Source organism: Mustela putorius, unplaced genomic scaffold (genome assembly GCF_011764305.1).
Source record: "Mustela putorius furo isolate JIRA1106 unplaced genomic scaffold, ASM1176430v1.1 tig00000997_pilon_pilon_pilon, whole genome shotgun sequence".
NCBI classification, from domain to species: Eukaryota; Metazoa; Chordata; class Mammalia; order Carnivora; family Mustelidae; genus Mustela; species Mustela putorius.
In genome coordinates, this window is record NW_025421527.1 from 6,303,908 (window position 1) to 6,318,438 (window position 14,531).

At 50.1% G+C, this 14,531-nt stretch overlaps 2 protein-coding genes across 2 annotated transcripts; one reads left to right on the top strand and one right to left on the bottom strand.

The window, feature by feature from the left end:
* The first annotated feature begins 49 nt into the window (after positions 1-49).
* Positions 50-7,496, top strand: ILF2 (interleukin enhancer binding factor 2). Its single transcript, XM_004780372.3, has 14 exons — positions 50-198; positions 528-587; positions 769-811; positions 1,075-1,179; positions 1,505-1,582; positions 2,136-2,238; positions 3,255-3,320; positions 4,652-4,768; positions 5,246-5,324; positions 5,582-5,669; positions 6,262-6,323; positions 6,400-6,514; positions 6,730-6,820; positions 6,971-7,496. Exons 1-14 carry the CDS (start codon positions 194-196, stop codon positions 7,129-7,131), a joined length of 1,173 nt encoding a protein of 390 aa, XP_004780429.1. The 5' UTR covers positions 50-193; the 3' UTR covers positions 7,132-7,496.
* Positions 7,497-7,877: 381 nt separating this feature from the next.
* On the bottom strand, positions 7,878-10,653 carry SNAPIN (SNAP associated protein). Its single transcript, XM_004780373.3, has 4 exons — positions 9,587-10,653; positions 9,263-9,309; positions 8,896-9,014; positions 7,878-8,436 (listed from the first exon to the last, which is right to left on the bottom strand). Exons 1-4 carry the CDS (start codon positions 9,727-9,729, stop codon positions 8,335-8,337), a joined length of 411 nt encoding a protein of 136 aa, XP_004780430.1. The 5' UTR covers positions 9,730-10,653; the 3' UTR covers positions 7,878-8,334.
* Positions 10,654-14,531: the final 3,878 nt, after the last annotated feature.

Consider the following 14,531-nt stretch of genomic DNA (forward strand, 5'->3'; position numbering starts at 1 on the left):
GACACAGCAGGCGTTTCTTATTGGCTCGCAGGCTGGTCGAACAAAGTAAACCAATGGGCATTAGAGGCCTGTAGGGCCGGAGCCAATCGCGCCAGGGTTTGTTGGGACGCGCCGGCAAGCCGCGTCTGCGGCGTCTGCTCCTCTGAGGAGAGGGGCGGTTGGTGTGGCCTCCATTGTTCGGGTTGTAGGCGCCATGAGGTAAAGGCACCGGGGGTTCTGGGCAGGGCTGGCGTACTCGCCCGAAAGCTTCGGGGAGGTGGGCCGATGGGAGCCGGAGTCCCCGGAGGGGTCGCGTGCCCGGGGCTGCCGGAGGGCAGCGGGCAGGGGTGAGGGCGGCGGGCGAGGGCCGCGGCGGGCCGGGCGGACGCGGGATGGCGGCTCCGGGGGCCACGGGCGTTACCCGTGCGGCGGCCCCCTGGGCGGCCGCTCTGGTCTCCGAGGCGGGGCACCGGGAACGCGGAGGGCGGCCGCGGGCGCGGGGCCCCTGCGGCGGAGCCCACGCCAGCGCGAATGTCTTGCCTTTCCAGGGGTGACAGAGGCCGTGGGCGCGGCGGGCGCTTTGGTTCCCGAGGAGGCCCCGGAGGAGGGTGAGTGCCGGGGGCCGGCGCCCCTGCCGGGTCAGCGTCGGTCCGCCGTCCGCGCGGTCGGCGCTGGGAGGTCCCGGCCGCAGGGAGTCGTCTCCCCGCCCGCGCCCCTGCCGAGCGACCTCGGCGCGCGAGGCCGTTTGGCTTTTCCGAGGAGTAAGCGGCGTCGTTTCCCCTGTCGTAGGTTCAGGCCCTTCGTGCCGCACATCCCGTTCGACTTCTACCTGGTGAGTACGGCGGGGGCGCTTCCCGGGCCTGGGCGCCGCGTCCGGAGAGCGTCGGCGATCCCAGGCCCGGAACCTTCGTTCCGAGCGACTGGCTGGGTCCCCGCCGAGTCCGCCGGTCCCTCCCGCAGGCATCCCGGGTTGAGCGTCTGAGGAGCGGAAGCAGGTGCAGGGCGCTCTGCTGTCCGAGGCTCCCGCCGTGGCCGCGGGGAGCGGGAGCGCGCCTGCCGGACTCGGGGTCACTTTCGTGCTTTCCTTGCGGCTAGTGCGAGATGGCCTTCCCGCGGGTGAAGCCGGCGCCGGATGAGACGTCCTTCAGTGAGGCCTTGCTGAAGAGGAACCAGGACCTCGCCCCCAACTCTGCCGAGCAGGTGCGCTCTGCGGCCCCCCGTGGGCCGGGCTCCGCGTCTGAAACTCCTCCCGGGGTGAACTGTGCCCTGGTCTCCCCGAGGGAGGGTGCCGGTGGGCTCCGTCCACAGGTTACGTGTGCGGTTATGTCCCTACTGGGGGACCTGTCTTTGGGTCAGAAAGTTCCTCGCTCCTGGCATATTCAAGGCAGAAGGTCAGAGTGTCTGCAGAGCGCGGCGTCCGCCCGGACTCAGCTTGTGTGGAAAGGGTTAGGGAAAGTACTCCGACTCGGAGAAGTGGCTTGCAGTTTTTCACTGTAGGGTATTTCTGTTTCCTGTTGTTTTTCAGGCCTCTATCCTTTCTCTGGTGACGAAAATAAACAATGTGATTGACAATTTGATTGTGGCTCCAGGGACATTCGAAGTGGTGAGTTTTTAATGATTTAGTCATAGGAACGGCAGTCTTGGTAGTGTGGGTAGCGTTTCCTTGGCGCCCATCTCTTAATTCTTCAGTTACTTGTTCTCCAAGCCAAGCCTAAAATGGAAAGCAAAGTACAGTGGAATTCCTTTGGAGTGGTGACGTGGTGGGGACAAGACTTGTGTCAGCGCTCTGAGCTGGCCATAATGTACTAGTTTTTTCATGTGGTTGTTTTGGGATAGGATTTGACTTCTGCTACTTCTAAGTCTGGCTAATAATTGTAATTGACTTCTGAAAGGAAATAGTTTTTTTTTTTTTTAAGGTTCTATTTATTTATTTGAAAGAGGGAGCGTGCACATCAGCATGAGTGTGGGGGAAGGCAGAGGGACAAGTAGAAGCCCTGCTAAGTGGGGAGCCCAATGCAGACAGATCCCCAGGACCCTGAGACCACCACCTCAGCCGAAGTCAGGCTGACATACTTAACCAGTAGCCACCCAGGCACACCTAGACCGTCTTTTTCACTTCTGCATTTTTTTCCTCCCGGAAATCCTTCTTCCAACAGCAAATTGAAGAAGTCCGACAGGTGGGATCATATAAAAAGGGAACAATGACTACAGGACACAACGTGGCTGACCTGGTGGTAATCCTAAAGATTCTGCCAACATGTGAGTGCACCTCTTTATGGCCACAGGAGCAGAAAGTTGAGTTTGAGGCATGGGGATCTTTAAAGCCCAGACTGCTTTTTTTTTTTCTTTGTTTGTTTGTTTGTTAAGGTTTTGTTTATGAGAGAGAGAGAAAGAACATGAGCCATGGTGGCAGGGGGCGAGGGGATTGGCAGGGAGAAGCAGATTCCCCACTGAGCAGGAGTCTGAACCAGGGCTTGATCCCAGGACCTATGAGATCATGACCTGAGCTGAAGGCAGCCACTTAACCAACTGAGACACCCAGGAGCCCCTAAAGCCCATATTTCTTGTGAGGATGATTGTTTGGAAGACAAATGGGAAATTTATTTTTTTTAACGTGCGCTGAGGTAATAAGGGACAAAGTCTGGACGGTGTGTCTGAAAAAATGTATGTCTGGTTCCTAAAGGGCAGTGTTTCTCATTTGGTGATTTTTGTCTCCCATGGGATATTTGGCTGTATCTAGAGACAGTTTGGGCTATGGCATCCAAGGAGTAGAGATCAATTCACAGGACATACTCTGTCCTCCAACTGTCAAAGAATTATCCAGCCTCAAAGGGGATTAGGGCCACTGATGAGAAACCCTACTATTCAAAAAATAAAAACAAAAATGGGGTATGGGTATAGGAGGTATCCTGTTCTCTGAGCCTTCCGGTTTCTCTGTTGAGATGTTAGTTTCCCCTTGTAAAAGTGTTTATTCTTTATTCTTTTTTTTTTTTTAAGATTTTTATTTCTTTATTTGACACATCACAAGTAGGCAGAGAGAGAGAGGAGGAGGAGGCAGGCTCCCCGCCGAGCCGAGCAGAGAGCCCGATTTGGGATCATGACCTGAGCCAAAGGCAGAGGCTTTAACCACTGAGCCACCCAGGCACCCCTAAAAGTGTTTATTCTTGCTTGCCGTTGCTCCAACCTTGCATGTGGGGCAGAAATCAGAGGGGGGAGTAGTACAGAGCTGTATAGCCTTTGAATAATTGTTTATGGTCTCTTTTTCTCTCATCTAGTGGAAGCTGTTGCTGCCCTAGGGAACAAAGTTGTGGAAAGTCTAAGAGCACAGGATCCTTCTGAAGGTTTGAGTTTGTTACTGAACATGTATTTAGTGGTCATAGGAGCCAGGTGTATAATTTCAAGTACACTTTTTAACAAAGTCTGGTCAGGCTAGAAGGAAGAGTGAATGTAGAGTTTTATGTTGGGGAAGTTTTTGACCGTGTTCTCCAGTGTTCAGAATCCTGTTGCATCTCCTTTACCTTTATTTACTCTTTTTTTTTTAATAGTCAAGGCTATTTTTTATTTTTTAAAATATTTTATTTATTTGACAGAGCAAGAGGGGGAGAAAGACCACAAATAGGGGGAAGCACCAGAAGGAGGGGGAGGGGCAGACTTCCTTCTGAACAGGGAGCCCCATATAGAGCTTGATCCCAGGATCCCGATGACGTGGACCCAGGATCCCATGACCTGAGCCAAAGGCAGATGCTCAACCAACTGAGCCACCCAACCGTTCCTACTTTTTTATTTTTTAAGATTTTATCGACTTAGCATGGGCAGAGCAGGGGAAGAGGGACAAGTAGATTGCATGCTGAGCACAGAGCCAGATGCAGGCCTTAGTCTCACAACCCTGCCATCATGACCTGAGCTAAAATCAAGAGTCAGATATGCAGTCAACTGAGCCACCCAGGCATGCCTACTTTTTACTTTTTTTTTTTTTTTTTTAAGAATTTATTTATTTGACACTGAGAGGTCACAAGTAGGCTGAGAGGCAGGCAGAGAACGGGGTGACGGGGGGTGAAGCATGCTGGCTCCCAGTTGAGCAGAGAGCCCAATGCAGGGCTCAGTCCTGGGATCCTGGGACCCTGGGATCATGGGATCATGACTTGAGCTAAAGGCAGAGGCTTAACTCACTGAGCCACCCAGGCACCTCTACTTTTTACTTTTTTAAAGTTTAAGTAATTGCTATATCCAGTGTGGGGCTTGAACTCACACCCTAGAGATCAAGGGTCCCATGTTCTACCCACTGAGCCAGCCAGGAGCTCCATGTCCATTACTTTTAAAATTGTATTCTGAATCCTCATTCTGGACTTTTAATATTTTATTAAAGGTTTTTATTTATTTATTTGAGAGACACACTACTTGCTTGCTCCCAGGGAAGAGGGGGTAGAGTGGGAGGGAAAGGGATAAGCTGATCCTGCGCCCAGTGCAGAGCCGACATAGGGCTTCATCTCAGGACACTGACACCAAGACCTGAGCCAAAACCAAGAGTCAGATACCCGGTAGACTGAGTCACCCAGGTGCCCCTGGATTTTGCTATTTTTAAAAACCTATTTATTCCCCTGCTCCCACTGTAGATTTATCTCTTGGTAATATAAAAGAAATGGGAAAGTTACAGCTTTTGATTTTCTTTCAGTTTTGACCATGTTGACCAATGAAACTGGCTTCGAGATTAGTTCTTCTGACGCTACAGTAAAGATTCTCATTACAACGGTGCCGCCCAATCTCCGAAAACTGGACCCAGAACTCCATTGTTAGTTCTTTTTTTCTGTTGCTGAGATAGTTGGGAAAACAAAACATGGCATAAAGTTGCTGTTAAGTTCACTTATTAGCTTGTTGCTATTCCATGTGAAGCCTTCTGCACTTAAGTTGATGCCTAGACTTTGCTGTCTCCCTCTGTAATTTGGAGAGTTTTACCAGCTTGCTAGTGAAATTGTTACATGGGATGGCTAAGAAAGCAACTGGTGGAGGATTTAAGGAAGAGTGAGGAAATATTTATGGGGGGGTTGGCTCTTGGAGAAAGTGGTAGATCTTGCATACTTTTACATTTGATTTGGAGGAAGAACAGTGATTTTTGGACGAATGATTTGCTGATCTGAGGAACATGGGGTGGTTTAAGAAATTAGGAAGTTACCCTGTCTTGCAAGTTCTTGGGACTATGGCAGTGTGGCTGAATTGCTTGCTTCATCATGGTAGTATTTCATTGTGGCCTGTTGTGCTTGTCTTCTAGTGGATATCAAGGTGTTACAAAGTGCCTTAGCAGCCATCAGACATGCCCGTTGGTTTGAGGAAAATGCTTCTCAGTCCACGTGAGTCACTCATTATTTGAGTTAAAATTAATAACTAATTAATAGTGCGTAACCACATCCCCCATACTTCCTCTGTTAGAACTTTTTTGGCTATAATTTGTCAGGGTTGGTTTTTGGTAGGGTTTTCTTTTTCTTAAACTTCAAGTAAACAAATTTAGATTGAAACAGAATGTGCAGTTTTGGAAATAAAATCAGCTCTGTACCTGGGGGATGGAAATACATGAACTTATTAATCTCTGGGTCCCTCTTACTTTCAGAGTTAAAGTTCTCATCAGACTGCTGAAAGACCTGAGGATTCGTTTTCCTGGCTTTGAGCCCCTCACACCCTGGATCCTTGACCTACTCGTAAGTAAAGAAGGGCATTTGGGGGTGCCTGGGTGGCTCAGTGGATTAAGCCACTGCCTTCAGCTCAGGTCATGATCTCAGGGTCCTGGGATGGAGTCCCGCATCGGGCTCTCTGCTCAACGGGGAGCCTGCTTCCCCCTCTCTCTCTGCCTGACTCTCTCCCTACTTGTGATCTCTGTCTGTCAAATAAATAAATAAAATCTTAAAAAGGGGGGGGGCATTTGGCAGTTCCTGCTCATCCCTACTTAAAAGTAGTTACTCTGAAACCCATCAGGGTCTGAAATTTGGTGAAGCTGAAAATGAATTCCATGGTGGGCAAAGTAATCCCGTAAATATACAAGGTTTATTACTTCCTTGGGTTTTTGGAGTATTCAGTTGAATGAGTAATTGGCTACCCTTAAGCCTTTTTGTTACTGATCTCATTTCAGTAACGTGATAATGGAAGGAAATTACTGAATGAACAGCCATTTCAGAATTGCTCATGAACATTGGAGCTAGGCCTTAATAACCAGTTTTCTCTTGGATGGTTTCAAGTTTGTTTGGCTAGATACGGCAAGTTCCTGGCGCACCTACCAGATTGTTTCTTTTCCAGGGGCACTATGCTGTGATGAACAATCCCACCAGACAGCCTTTGGCCCTAAACGTGGCATACAGGTATGACTGGCTACTTTGGGTTTGGGGCTGGGTTTAAGTGGTCTTTGTGTTCTCTTAATGATCTTGTGTGTTTCAGGCGTTGCTTACAGATTCTGGCTGCAGGACTGTTTCTGCCAGGGTCGGTGGGCATCACTGACCCCTGTGAGAGTGGCAACTTCAGAGTACACACAGTCATGACTCTGGAACAACAGGTATTGGGACAGCGCTGATATGGTCTGTTATGTCCCACTCTCGTCAGAAGGCAAAGGGAATGTGGTCTTTGCCGGCGGGGGGGGCGGGTCAAGATCTAGGGGTTCTCACAGACTTTGTTCCTGAATTTAAGGTTGTCTTTATATTCATGATAATATTCATCAGATAAGTACTTTGATTCATCTTGCTAGTTTACCCTCACTTTGCTATCCTTTAGGACATGGTGTGCTACACAGCTCAGACTCTGGTCAGAATCCTCTCACATGGTGGTTTTCGGAAGATTCTCGGCCAGGAGGGTGATGCCAGCTGTGAGTGCTCACCGTGGGTCCCGGGTTCTTTGTGCTGCTCTGTGGTCTGCAAAGAAGCCCTGCACTGCTCAGATGTCTTGCTGTTTCTACTGTGTAGATCATGAGTTGTGTGCTCGACTACTTGGCTTAAAATCACTTTTTCTTTTCTAGATCTTGCTTCTGAAATATCTACCTGGGATGGAGTGATAGTGACACCTTCAGAAAAGGCTTATGAGAAGCCACCAGAGAAGAAGGAAGGGGAGGAAGAGGAAGAGAATACGGAAGAACCACCTCAAGGAGAGGAAGAGGAAAGCATGGAGACTCAGGAGTGACCTTCCTCTCTCTTCATCCCTTTTCTTTTCCAAGGGAAAGACTGCAGCCTAAGCTAACTGCTACTGGGCTTTATATGGTGGCATTTCTGAGGGATGGGGAGACAGGAAGGAACATAAACTCTATAGAAGGGAGTGTCATTCCACTGGGTTCTGATTGGCTCAGGATGAGCCAGAAGTCTCCCATTTATGATCTATGCCATCCATCTATAGTGAAGCAGCCTACCAGCTTTTCTTCCTAAGACTTAAGAGAACCCAGTTCCTGGAAACCTCTCTCAACCAGTACTTTGTTATTGAAATGTTGTGAGCTGTTAGTGTCTGATTTTTTTTTTTTCTTTTCTAAGAAAAATAAAGTACTTCCTAGTAGGGCTCTTGGTCTTGTTTTTCATTGGCACCTGAGAACCTTTTTTGCTTTCTGTACTCTTAAGTAAAAGTGATACTTGAGTCTTTTCGTTATAAACACTAGATCATTATTTGAATCAAAGTACAATGACTCTTGGGGACGCCTGGGTGGCTCAGTTGGTTAAGAGGCTGCCTTCGGCTCAGGTCATGATCCCAGAGTCCTGGGATCGAGTCCCACATCGGGCTCCTTGCTCGGCAGGGAGCCTGCTTCTCCCTCTGCCTCTGCCTGCCATTCTGTCTGCCTGTGCTCGCTCTCTCTCCCTCTCTCTCTCTGACAAATAAAATCTTAAAAAAAAAAAAAGTACAATGACTCTTGGAACCTTTCCATACACCAGGGTAAACTAGAACACTGTTTAAGCATTTATTGAATTAAATGGTTCTAGCAATACTGCTACTTTATTCAAGACAAGTGCAGTCAACAAAAGAGGGTATAGACAGGAGTTGTTACCTTGACTTTGCCTGCCCTCTTCTCCAAATCCTCTGTAAACAGAAAAGTCACAAGTAGAGGACATGCAACAGAAGAACAGAACTAGGCCTGAAGGTAGAGGAGTTCTGTCTTGAGTATGTACAGGCCTCAGCTCATTCTTGGAAGCAAGAGTCATAATAAGTCCTTTGGGATCATTGATCCTGCCGTACACGGGTTTCTTTGAGGCCCCACATAAATGGGTAAGACTTAAGTGCTTCAAACAAACTGGGCTGCTATGCTGATGTCCCATGATCTACAGGGAGTCCTGGAAGAAAAGCAGCTGGGGAACAGTACTTGTGCTACTCTGAGGCCACGGGTGGCTCCCATCTTCTGGCCTATTACTTGCTTGGGGAACCAGGAGGGTAAACCCCTGAATCCAGCATTGCCCTCCTGCGGGCTGTTTCCTTGGCCACGCTGTGGTTTAGCCGCCTCAGTCGTTCCTATAAGACAAGATTTGAATCATGGGGCGCCTGGGTGGCTCAGTTGTTAAGCGTCTGCCTTCAGCTCAGGTCATGTTCCCAGGATCCTGGGCTCCTGCCCCACCATCAGGCTCCCTGCTCGTCGGGAAGCCTGCTTCTCCCTCTCCCATTCCCCCCTGCTTGTGTTCCCGCTCTTGCTGTATTTCTTAAAATCTTTAAAGAACAAGATTTGGAGTCTTAACTACTCTGTGAAAGGCTCCAGCACTCCCTGTCAACTAGGTGCAGAACGGTACCTTGGGCTTGCTCCATCTCCACGTCAGTCTCCTACAGAATATAACAGTGTCCAGGAGAGGAACTGGGAATGAGTTCTACTACGCCTGACACTAGCTGACAACTTCCTTTGTTTCACTGCCTTGGGGACTGTGGGATGTCCCTGACGACTTGGAAAGAATCACTGCTGGTGGGGGATTTTTTTTTTACCTGCGCGTTCTGTAGAATGTTGTTGACCAAGACCACTCGCCGCCGGGCATTAAGCAGCTTCTTCACGTAGGGGTCGAGGTCCAGGGCCACCTTCTGATCCTCATTGATCCGGCACAGTTCTGGGGGATGGAAGGAAGGAGCAGCGAACACCACATGGTTCCCTTCCTGCTCCTAGGGAGAGCAGGCTGGTAAATGGGATTTAAACACGCCTGCACCCACGTGGGCCGGCCACTAGAACCCCGGAAAGCAGAATCCACTGCAGCCTCGCAGCCCTGCCAGCCCATGACCGAAGCCCACCCCGAGCTCGGCTAAACGTGAGGCTCTAGAAGGTCGCTGCAGGGTCGCTGGCCCACGGGGTGCTACTCACCAGAAGCTAGGTTGTCAATCTGCTCCCGTAGTTCTACCTGGCTCTCTCTGCAAAGAGGTACGAGACCCACACTGTCAGTTACCGGGACTCGAAAAACCCACTCCCTCAAGGACTCCCCAGGTGCGGGGAGGCGCCATCACCACCACCACTACCACCCCGAGGCCGCCCGGCCGCCCGGCCTCTCCCTCCAGACCCGCGCGAGACTCCGCCCCCCTCACGCACAATCCCCGCCCCCTCCGGTACAGCACTCCTCCTCCTCCTCCCCTCCCCTCCCCTCCCCTCAGGAGGAGAGGCCCGGCCCCGCCCCGCCCCTCCCTCTCGGACCTGACGGCATGGACGTGAGAGTCCAGCTGCTGCACAGCCGGTCGCAGGAACTCGAGGAGCCCCTCGGCGAAAAGGTCGCGGCCTGCGGGACCTGCCACTGGGGTCCCGGCCCCGGACACAGCGGCGGAACTAGCCGCCGCCATTACGAGCCGTCCTTCCGCCCGGAACGTGCCGCACGGGCCGCCGGGAACTGGAGTCGCGCTCTCGTGCGCCACCAGGGGGCGCCTGGGAGCTGCTGGCTGGACGCAGCCTGGGGACTTCTGGGAAACCGAGTCTCCGCGACCGGGGGCGGGGCGGGCCGACCTGCAGTTCCTTGGAGGCCCGGGAGAAGCGGTGTGGGGGGGCGTCTCCAGACCTCGGGGGTGGAAGGAGCCATTTGGGGGGCGGCTGTCTTGGGTGTTCTGCAAAGGTGAGAAAGGGAGTGCTTGTCTCTCTGGTTGCGCTTAGCCTCCCGTGCTGCCCAGGTCTATTCATCGTGTGTGTGGTCTCCTATTTCCGACTTGCGCGTGCGCCTTTTGGCGGCGCTGCAGCGCCTCCAGAGGAAGCAGGAGTAATACTAAGTCTTACAGGGAATGAAGTCGTTACCCCTGCCGCGTGGATGCGCCTTGGCGACTCGGCTGGGTGAACTCAGCAGTACTGTCGGGTTATTGCATGAAGGACCCAGAGCAGAGCAGTCAAATCCGTGGAGATCAAATGTGCTTTTGGTTCCTTCTCAGAACAGGGTTGCCAGGGGAGTTCCTGCTTAATGGGTCGAGTTTCAGTACAGGATGATGAAGTTCTAGAGATGAGGAATGATGACGCCGTAATGTGCATTTGCTTAACGCCACTGAACTGTTAAAAATGGTTGAAGTGGTAAATTTTATGTGTATTTTGCCACAGTAAAGCAAAATTTAAACCCTACATGTGCTTCCATATTTTCATTTTTTCCTTCCTTCAAAAAGTTTCCTTAGTTTTGTTGTGCTTTTCATGGCTTTCCTGAGTTTACCGTCTTGTTGAATTCTCAACCCAAGGCACAGTGTCTTAAGCTCTGGAGTGTTCCAGTGGCTCACAGTCCTGTGGCCCTGGGGTAAGGTGTGTGTAGAAGTGCTCCTGGAGGGCAAAGGGCTCCCCAGAGATAAGTGGCACCAGACGGTTCAGCCTTGAGCTTCATCCTCAGGAATGAAAGAGGAGAGGTGTTTAAATCACTGTGGGAGGGCGCCTGGGTGGCCCAGTTGGTCAAGTGACTGCCTTCAGCTCTGGTCATGATCCTGGGGTCCTGGGATCAAGTAGCGCATGGGGTGGGGGGGGTTTCCTGCTCACCGGGGAGCCTGCTTTTCTCTCTCCCTCTGCCTCTCCCCCTGCTTGTACTCTCCCTTTCATGCTCTCTGTCAAATAAATTTTAAAAATTAAAAAAATTTTTTTTAAAGATTTTATTTATTTATTTGACAGAGATCACAAGTGGGCAGAGAAGCAAAGAGAGAGGAGGAAGCAGGCTCCCCGCTGAGCAGAGAGCCCAATGCGGGGCTCCATCCCAGGGCCCTGAGATCATGACCTAAACGGAAGGCAGAGGCTTAATCCACTGAGCCATCCAGGTGCCCCAAAATTTTTTTAAAAATAAAAAAAAAAAATCACTGTGAGAGACTGGTGGTCCACAGCTAGGAAACTAAGGCTCCAAGTGTGATAGCTTTTAAAGCTTTGTACGCTTTTTGTTGTTTGTTTATTTCTCTGTATCTTTCCCTCTAGTAATTAGAGCTCAAAGTCTTCTGAGAATCTGGAGGCTTATTATGGGAGTCAGCAACGGGAAGGGGGTAGCTAAGGTAACTGGAACCGGCCTAGCGAGGACGAAGCCCAGAGGATAGAGTGGTGATAGTGTTGAAGAGGAAGGAATAAGGGCTAAGTCCTTGAGGCCTGTACAGGAGAGAGACCAAGGGCTGGTCTGGGTTGGGAAAGGAGGTTAGTGGCTCAGTGTCTAGACATGATGCCCCCAAGGTGGCCACATTTCAGGTACCTTTTTGAAGTAAGGTTGTAAAATTTGTAAAACGGAACAATAAAAAAAAAAAAAAACCTGGAATACTAGGTAAAGTTGAATTTCAGATAAACAATTTCTTTCCTTTTTTTTTTTAGGTTTCATTTATTTATTTATTTATTTTCGAGAGAGTAGACGGGAGCAGAGAGATTCCCATACTCCCTGCTGAGCATGGGTCCTGATAATGGGCTCCATCTCACAACTCTGAGCTCATGACCCAAGCCAATGTCAAGAGTCAGATGCCTGGGATGCCTGGGTGCCTCAGTTAGTTAAGCATCTGCCTTTAGCTCTGGTCATGATCCCAGGATCTTGAGATCAAGCCCTGCATCAGGCTCCCTAAGCAGGGAGCTTGCTTCTCTCTCTTCTCCCTGCTGGTGCTCCCTCTCTCTCAAGTAAAAAAAAAAAAAATGTTTAGGGGAACTTGGGTGGCTGCCTTTGGCTCTGGTCATGATCTTGGGGGTCCTGGGATCGAGCCCTGTGTCAGGTTCGTTGCTCAGTGGGGAGCCTTCTTCTCCCTCTGTTGCTCCCCTGTTTGTGCTCTGTCTCTCCCTGTCAAGTGAAATCTTAATAAAGTAAAGTAAAATCAAATCTTTTTTTTTTTTTTTAAAGAGTCAGACACCTAACCAACTGAGCCATCCAGACATTCCAACAACAAATAATTTTGGAGTATAAGTATCTATCTGGTAATCCTACTTCAAAGGCTGGTTCTCTGCGAAAAATCACTCCTGCTCTCTTTGTATGCTTTCCTTTCCACTCTTCCTATCACTTCCAGTTAGCTCTGATCTCTCCTGAGGGCACTACAACACCTCGATTGATCTTGCCTGCAGTCTCTCTACCCCCCAGGTTAATCTGCACTCTGTAACATCAGATTACATAATAACCTGCTCAAAGACTACAAATGCTGAAAGGGACTTTGTTGTATTAATTAATTTATTTTTATTTTTATTTTGTTTTATTTAAAGATTTTATTTATTTATTTGACACAGAGAGAGAGAGAGAGAGAGAGAGAGAGAGATCACAAGTAGGCAGAGCAGCAGGCAGAGGGAGAGGGGGAAGCAGGCTCTCCAATGAGCAGAGAGCCTGATGTGGGGCTTGTCCAGGACCCTGGGATCATGACTTGAGCCAAAGGCAGCCACTTAACCAACTGAGCCATCCAGGCGCCCCAATTTATTTATTTTTAAAGACTTTATTTATTTGAGAAAGAGAGCAAATGAGAGAGAGAGAGAGAGAATGTGGAGGGGCAGAGGGAGACAGAGAAGTAGACTCCTTGCCAAGCAGGGAGCCAAGTGCAGGGCTCAATCTCGGGACCCTGGGATGATGACCTGAGCCAAAGGCAGACCCTTTAATTGACTGAGCCACCCAGGTGCCTCTATTTATTTTTTAACGTAATCTCTACCCCAGCATGGGGCTTGAACTCACCACCTCAAGATCAAGAGTCTCCTGCTCCACCAGCTGAGCCACGCAGGTGCCCTGAAAGAGATTTTATTATTTTATTTTATTCTGAAAGGGACATTAGAAGCCATTTTGCCACGGTTTCTTAGACACCTATGTAAGGGAGACCAGGCAAGGGTCTGTTGAAAAGAATACCAAGGGCTTAAGATGGGGTCACTTATGTCAAGCTAAGTCACCAGACCTGGGCTTTATTTTATTTTTATTTTTAAGATTTTATTTATTTGACAGAGAGAGACACAGTGAGAGAGGGAACACAAGCAGGGGGAGAGGGAGAAGTTAGGCTTCCCGCTGAGCAGGGAGCCCAATACAGGTTCTTGATCTCAGGACTCCGGGATCAGGACCCAAGCTGAAGACAGAAGCTTAACAACTGAGCCACCCAGGCGCCCCAAGACCTGGGCCTTATATATAATGTAATTGCAGTTCCAACCTCCCCCCCCCCCCAAACGGAGTCTTAACTGGTGAGTCAGGAATTATCTAGTCCCCACCAGCAAGGCAATCTGTCACAGGGCCCTCCCCATCCCCCCACACCCCAGGGGAAGGTGATGTCACCTGCAGGCCAAGACCCTTCCGCCTCCCCCTGCCCCCTCAAGGGAAGGTGACCTTGCCCAGAGCAGTCCTTTCTTTTACCAAGAACTTGTTGCCCCGCCCTCCTTCCTACAAAACCCTTCCCCGCTGTAGGGCTGCTCAGGGCGCCCCTCTCCTTGCTCGGTCCTGTTGGGTCCATGGTCAAGGGAGCGAGACTGATATAAAGCGAAGGTCAAGCAAAGCTTTATTTCGCACCAAGCGTGGAGAATCAAACTGACCGGCCAGGGCCGTCTCTTGCAAAGAGGCGACCCCTCCCAGCCTCACAGACTAACTTTTATAGAGTAAAGACCATGTCATGTGGTTGAGCCTGGCCACACACGGGCGGCCGACTGAATTACAGTTCCCCCACAGTAGCTATTTGAACTAGCCTACCACTCTGGTCAGAATTGGTGCCCAAAAGGCAGGGCCCACATTCTTGGGTGGTTAGGGAGGTGCTTTCCTGATGGGGTGTCTCCACCTGGCTTGACTCATCCTTGTATTCTGGGCTCTGTCACCTCCCCCTGACCTGACATGTCCTGGTATATGGGCTCTGTTATCAGGGGCTGGTCAGTCATATTTTACTGGTTTCCCAGACTTGTTTCTAAGTAAGTTCCTCTGGGGGACGGGGCAGGGTCAACCTAAGTTTATTGCATAAACAATAGAATGGCTTGCTCTGGCCAAGTAGGCGCTTACAGGTGGTATGGTTCTTGGTTCGTGAATTGCTTAATAAAACCAATGAGATATCCATGGGGCTCCTGGGTGGCTCAGGTCATGAGCTTGGAGTCCTGGGATGGAGCCCCGCATCGGGCTCTCTGCTCAGCGGGGAGCCTGCTTCCTCCTCTCTCTCTGCCTGCCTCTCTGCCTACTTGTGATCTCTCTCTGTCAAATAAATAAATAAAATCTTTAAAAAAAAAACAAAAAACA

Excerpts from the sequence above, each read along its gene's own strand:
- ILF2 (XM_004780372.3), top strand. Across the intron at positions 2,239-3,254 it reads CCTAAAGATTCTGCCAACAT|TGGAAGCTGTTGCTGCCCTA; the intron begins GTGAGTGCACCT and ends TCTCTCATCTAG. Across the intron at positions 5,670-6,261 it reads CCTGGATCCTTGACCTACTC|GGGCACTATGCTGTGATGAA; the intron begins GTAAGTAAAGAA and ends TTTCTTTTCCAG.
- SNAPIN (XM_004780373.3), bottom strand. The coding sequence starts at position 9,729 with ATGGCGGCGGCTAGTTCCGCCGCTGTGTCCGGGGCCGGGACCCCAGTG. Across the intron at positions 9,015-9,262 it reads GATTGACAACCTAGCTTCTG|AACTGTGCCGGATCAATGAG; the intron begins GTGAGTAGCACC and ends TCCATCCCCCAG. Across the intron at positions 8,437-8,895 it reads ACATTCTACAGAACGCGCAG|GAACGACTGAGGCGGCTAAA; the intron begins GTAAAAAAAAAA and ends CTTGTCTTATAG.